The sequence below is a fragment of the Dendrobates tinctorius genome, unplaced genomic scaffold (genome assembly GCF_039654945.1).
Source record: "Dendrobates tinctorius isolate UK_male_01 unplaced genomic scaffold, ASM3965494v1 ptg000293l, whole genome shotgun sequence".
Lineage (NCBI taxonomy): Eukaryota > Metazoa > Chordata > Amphibia > Anura > Dendrobatidae > Dendrobates > Dendrobates tinctorius.
The window spans coordinates 5730838-5736837 of NW_027361960.1; the positions used below are offsets into that span (position 1 = coordinate 5730838).

The following is a 6000-nucleotide window of genomic DNA, read 5'->3' on the forward strand; positions in this document are numbered from 1 at the left end:
AAACAAATGGTCAATATTTAGATTAGATTAGATTAGATTAGATAAACTTTATTGATCCCGGAGGAAATTACAGTATTACAGCAGCAGAACAAAGATCAAGAACATTACAAGAACAATACACACTTTACAAAATAAGTCTATATGGACAGCAGATGCGGATAGACTGGTACTTGTAACTCACCAATTCCCCCCCATACACTTTGAACTTCATTTAGTCTTGGGATGCTTTACACTTATACATTTGTTAAACATCCCCACAGCTGTCGGAACAAACGATTTTCTATATCTTTCCTTTTTACACATTAGTTGGAGTAGACGCTTGCTGAATGTGCTCTTTTGCTTCGCAAACAGTTCATAGAGCGGGTGTGTATTGTTGCTCATTATAGCCTTGCATTTCTTAGTAATTCTATCCTCTAATACCTCCTCGAAAGTCCTGAGTTGTAGACCCACCGCCGCACTAGCCTTCTTGATAAGTTTATTCAGCTTATTCGCGTCAGCTGTGCGCACACTACTACCCCAGCATATAATTGCATCAAAGATTGCACTCGCCACAATGGATTGGTAGAACATTTCAAGCATTTTGCTACACACATTAAACGACCTTAACTTCCTTAGGAAGTAAAGTCTACTCATCCCTTTCTTGCAAACCTTCTCCATATGGCACCTCCAATCAAGCTTGCTGTCCAGGTGAACCCCCAAATATTTGAAATTCTCCACCATCTCCACATCCTGACCATCAATAGTGATAGGTAAGCAATCCTTCATGCACCTTCCATAACTCAACACCAGCTCCCTGGTTTTCTTTACGTTGAGTTCTAAATGGTTAGCCTGGCACCAGTCAACAAAGTCCAAAACCACCCTTCTGTATTCCTCCTCCCCCCGGTCTCTCTCAATACCTCCGACTATCACTGAGTCATCAGAGTACTTCTGAAGGTGACAAAGGTCTGATTTATACTGAAAATCAGCTGTGTATAACGTAAAAAGGAATGGCGACAGCACCGTTCCCTGAGGGGCTCCAACACTACTCCGCACACTATCCGATACGGCCGCCCCCAACCTCACAAACTGTGGCCTGTCCGACAGATAATCAATGATCCAATTCACTAGTCCCTCATCAACCGCCATTTCAACCAGCTTTTTACGTAATAATAGTGGCTGTAAGGTGTTGAATGCACTGGAGAAATCGAAGAACATGGCACGCACAGTGGTTCTATCATTGTCCAAAAAGGAATGTACTGTTTGTAGTAGATACGCTACAGCATCGTCCACCCCCAGACTCTGCCGATACGCAAACTGAAGGGGGTCCGTAAAAGCAGACACCCTCGGACACAAGTAGGCAAGTACAATTCTCTCCAAGGACTTCATCACATGCGATGTTAAGGCCACCGGTCTATAGTCATTATGGGAGCTCGGGAAGGTAGTCTTGGGAACCGGCACCAGGCAAGAAGTCTTCCATAGAACTGGTACTCTCTGTGATTGTAAGCTCCAGTTAAACAGGTGCTGGAAGACAGTGCACAACTGATTCGCACACACTCTGAGGACACGTGGACAGATACCATCAGGCCCTGCTGCTTTACCCATGACCAGCTTACTAAACTGTTCCCTCACATCATTTTCGGAGATCAAGAAAGACTCCGACTTCCTCCCCCCAGTTGATATTGCTCGTCTCTCCCCGGCCCTCTCCTCTGTTGACATGGCACATTTATTGTTGAATCTGTTGAAAAAAACATTCATTTCATTAGCCATGATCAGCCCCCCACCCCCCTGATCTGACCTTGCCTTAAACCCAGTCAAAAGCTTCATTCCAGCCCACACTTCTCTGGAGTTGTTATGTGACAATTTATTTTCCAATTTAATTCTGAATGCTTCACGGGCAATCCTAATTTTCCCCTTTAAGTCTCTCTGAACAATTTTCATTTCCTCCTTGTCCTTCCTTTCAAAAGCTTTTTTTTTCCTGTTTAGTAGATGTTTCAATTCTTTTGTAATCCAAGGCTTATTGTTTGCAAAACACCGAACCTCATGAATAGGTACAATATTGTCAGTACAAAAGTTGATGTAATCAGTAACTCTCCTGGTAACCTCATTAACATCATCATTAGGTTCCCTGGCACATAACACCTCCCAGTCTGTGCATTCAAAGCAGTCTTGTAAAGTCTTTTCAGCTGCCGGAGACCATTTCCTTATCCGTTTAATTGTCGCTGGTTGTTTGCAGACAACTGGTTGATAAGCTGGAGACAATAGTATGAGATTGTGGTCAGATTTCCCCAGGGGGGGCAATGCAGATGATGAGTAAGCATCCTTAACACTGGCATAGAGGAGATCCAATATATAATTGTCCCTTGTAGAACATTTGACATATTGATAGAATTTTGGTAATGAGATCTTGGCTCTATTAAAATCCCCAGAAATGACAGTTAGAGAGTTAGGGTGTTTCGTCTGAAGCCGGGCAATCACCCCAGACAGTACATCCCCAGCTGCCTCTGGATTTGCAGATGGTGGTATATACGACACCACTGCAATAACAAGAGAGAATTCTCTAGGCAGATAGTAAGGCCTGAGGCCCACTGCTAATAGTTCAATGTTTGGGCAACAATGTCTCTCCTTTACTGTTACATGCCCCTGATTACACCATCTGTTGTTAATGTACAGTATCACTCCTCCACCCTTCTTCTTACCGCACTTCACTCTGTCCCTGTCAGCCCGAACCATTTGAAACCCCGGTACCGATATACTTGAATCCGGGACGTCCTCATGCAACCAGGTTTCTGTAAAGCACATGAGACTGCATTCCCTGAACTCCTTCCGGGTCTTACTCAGAGCCAGCAGTTCATCCGACTTGTTACCAAGCGATCGTACATTACCCATGATGATGGATGGGACTGCAGGTTTAAACCTTCTCCTCCAGGACTTGGTCTTCTTGCCTGCTCTGCAACCTCTGAAAGGTCTCCTCATTTCCCGTGGAACATGTGGTATTGCAACTGCTGGAGAAGACTTTGTCCTGCGCATTTCCAGAAGACGACTCCTTGAATACACTACTCGATTAGCGACAGACCTAGGGACAACCATCCGATCAGTGATTCCATCCATCCCGGGAGACCTCTCCGTGGCATACTGTATACGGTGCTCTCCGCTAAGCACATATGGCTGTATCACTGACACAGGCTGTGGGCAGCAGCATACATCCGTCGGTAGTATTAGCTGAGATGGACCATATTGCGTACCCCAAAGTGGCCATGCCAGCAGGGGACTTGTGGGTGGTAGTGGAGGATCCGGGTAAAAACCATATGCAGTGTGCCCGGCAGCAGTAGAAAGTATGGGGGTGTGCTGCATTTTCCATCCCACAGCAGACCAGCGTGCAGGAACGTCGCAATCCACGAGATGAAAACGTTGCATAGATCCAAGGTTGAAATTAGAGGTCCAAAAAGACATCAGGAAAGGTATAAAAGACTGTAACAAACAAAATAAAATAAAATAATAGCTGCTGCAATGGGCTGCCACTAGCAAGGCGCCCTATTGTCTCCACAGTCTGGCAGAGAGCAGACAGGCACGTCTGCACACCTCTGAGTCCAGGAGACAATATGCTACATAAAGATATCTCACCTTACCTTAGGAGTAGACATCTAACAATCTGGCCCAAGCAGTAAAGCGTGTTTTGAAGAAGGGCGATTTCGCTTCGCAATCTACCTTCATCCAGGTTGCTTAGCAACAATCTGATTTACCCAATAACTGTGCAATTAAAGTGATATGATGCAAGTAATGTCAATACATGAGTAAAAAAAATAATGTCTTAGAACAATTACACTTTTGTACAAAAGGCCATGATAGCACCCAATAGTGTTAATTATATGGAATATTCAGTAATTTGTTTTGTTTTTCTGCACAGGAAATTTTATCAATACTGCAAGAACTGAAGCGAATAGAAAAACAGTTACAAGGTATTTAAGTTAATAATTTGTCAATTCAGATGTATCAATATCCTGACAGCTTTGTTCTTACATCTCAGGAGGAAAAAAGGAGAAGCGAAGCGACATGTCACTATTGTTAGAGTGGTTGTCCAGGTTATTCAGGAATGTCTGCAGTTACGCTTTGGCGGCAGACTTGTGAATTCTCATATTGCGCTGCCAAAAAATCAGGGTTGGCTTTGCAGCCAACACATATATTTAAATTAATTCTGGCCAAAATGTTCAACCTTTGGCTTATCAGACCATAACACTTAATGTAGATTTTGTCAAAATATAGCCAGACTTTTTAAGATGCTTCTTTCTTGCCGACCTACGCCGCAAGTCACTAACTTTCTTTTTTTTTTTCAGCAATTTTTAATTGACGTCCAGTCTGTAATAATGCTACTGTTGTGCCTAATTTAACCCACTTCAGGATGACCGTCTTCACAGTGTTCCATGGTTTAGTTAATGCATTGCAATTTTTTTGAACCCTTCTCCTGACTGAGAACTTTCAACAATGAGATTCCTTTGCTGTGTTATAAGCTGTTTACGCACCATAGCTTTTGCTGTAAAAGGCAACTCAGTAAATGTCAGGAAAATCCTACTAGAACAGCTAAACATTATATGGGGTTAATTAGAATTACTGTAAATGATGGCGACTGTGTACTGACTACTATAACATAAGTAAATATGATTGGGTAATTCTGAACACATGATTTGTTTTGGTATTTTTATTTTCTCTCTCAAAATGATTCACTTTTGTTTCTAAATGGATTTGCACAGCATATGGGTGACATTAAATGTGGAGATCGTTCTGAAATTATTCTTCATGGTATGAGATTTTTACATGACAAAAACCTGGCATCTTATATCCACTGTACATGCGATTCCTAACCTATGGAACCCAATGAAATTATCATAACTGTTGACCCACTCCGAGCTGCGCATGAAAAAAGAAACTTTTTTCAAAGCGGTTTACGCAAAAATTCTGGTATAATTTCTTTGATGAATCGGGGTCATGGAGTGTGCTGCCTTTCTTTTTGGAACTTAAATTCTGTTTAGATAATTGAATATTTCAGTAAATTAGAATAGATCCTTTTAATAACCTTCCAAACACAAAGGTTAGTCCGGCAATATGTTCTGAAACTTTTTTTTCAGCGGCATTTGTGAATATTACATTTTTTGTTGTTTTTTTTTTATTATTAAATACACTATTCATGGCTATAGAGTAAATTATGCAAAGGAAATAAATGCGCATGAACAGTTTCCTTTTAGAAATCCTTGATGTTAGTTTTGACACTTTTTAACTTAGGGAATGACAGCGCTGATCTCACAGAAGTAAGGCACAGCCACGGGTCCATGGGTCTAATTTATTAAATTGCTTTCGTTATTGATATTAAACTAATCAGACCATTTACTGCTAAATAGAATCTGACATAACTAACAAATTTAACTGCATAACTTTCTTTCTTCTTCTTTTTCTTGTTTTTGTTTAAGTAATTAATGCAATGGTCGATCCAGAAGGTTCACTTGATGCCCAGAGTGCCCTAGGATTTGGTACTTCACTCCCCACAGTACCGTCAAAGCTCAGACAAAGTTCTTCAACACACACTGCCATTTCAGCACTATCAAGCCATTGTCAAAGGGAAAGCAGAACCAGTCGACAAAACATTCCTCTTGTTTCTTCGGACACGGATGTTGCTGAGGCTAACTCTCATTTTGGTCTAACATTGAATAGGTTCAATCCTGATGGCAAAGAAGATTCGACTTTACATGAATAGAGATGTTCTTGTGTAAATCACTAACACAAAACTGAAAATAAAGTGATACAATACTGGTTTCAGTTTTCTGCATGTAACTCTTATACTATAGTACAATAAAGGGTTTGTCCACTACTGGACTACCGCTTCTTAAACGTTACAGCGCCCCATGTTGAATAAAAACAACACATACTCGCCTCCCGAACCGGCACCATTCCAGCAATGCCTGTGTCACGTCAGCGGACCAGCGCCAGCCCGGTAGGTGAGTATGTTGTGGGATTATTGTATATGGGGCACTG

General features: G+C 41.7%; 1 protein-coding gene across 1 annotated transcript in view; it reads left to right on the plus strand.

Moving 5' to 3' along the window:
* The window catches only part of CEP170 (centrosomal protein 170), a 235105-nt gene extending 229327 nt beyond the window's left edge, over positions 1-5778 (plus strand). Inside the window, exons 17-18 of the mRNA XM_073560087.1 lie at positions 3884-3935; positions 5439-5778. Coding sequence (XP_073416188.1) covers positions 3884-3935; positions 5439-5722 — 336 coding nt within the window. The 3' untranslated portion in view covers positions 5723-5778. The remainder of the gene's footprint in view (positions 1-3883; positions 3936-5438) is intronic.
* The last annotated feature ends 222 nt before the right edge of the window (positions 5779-6000 follow it).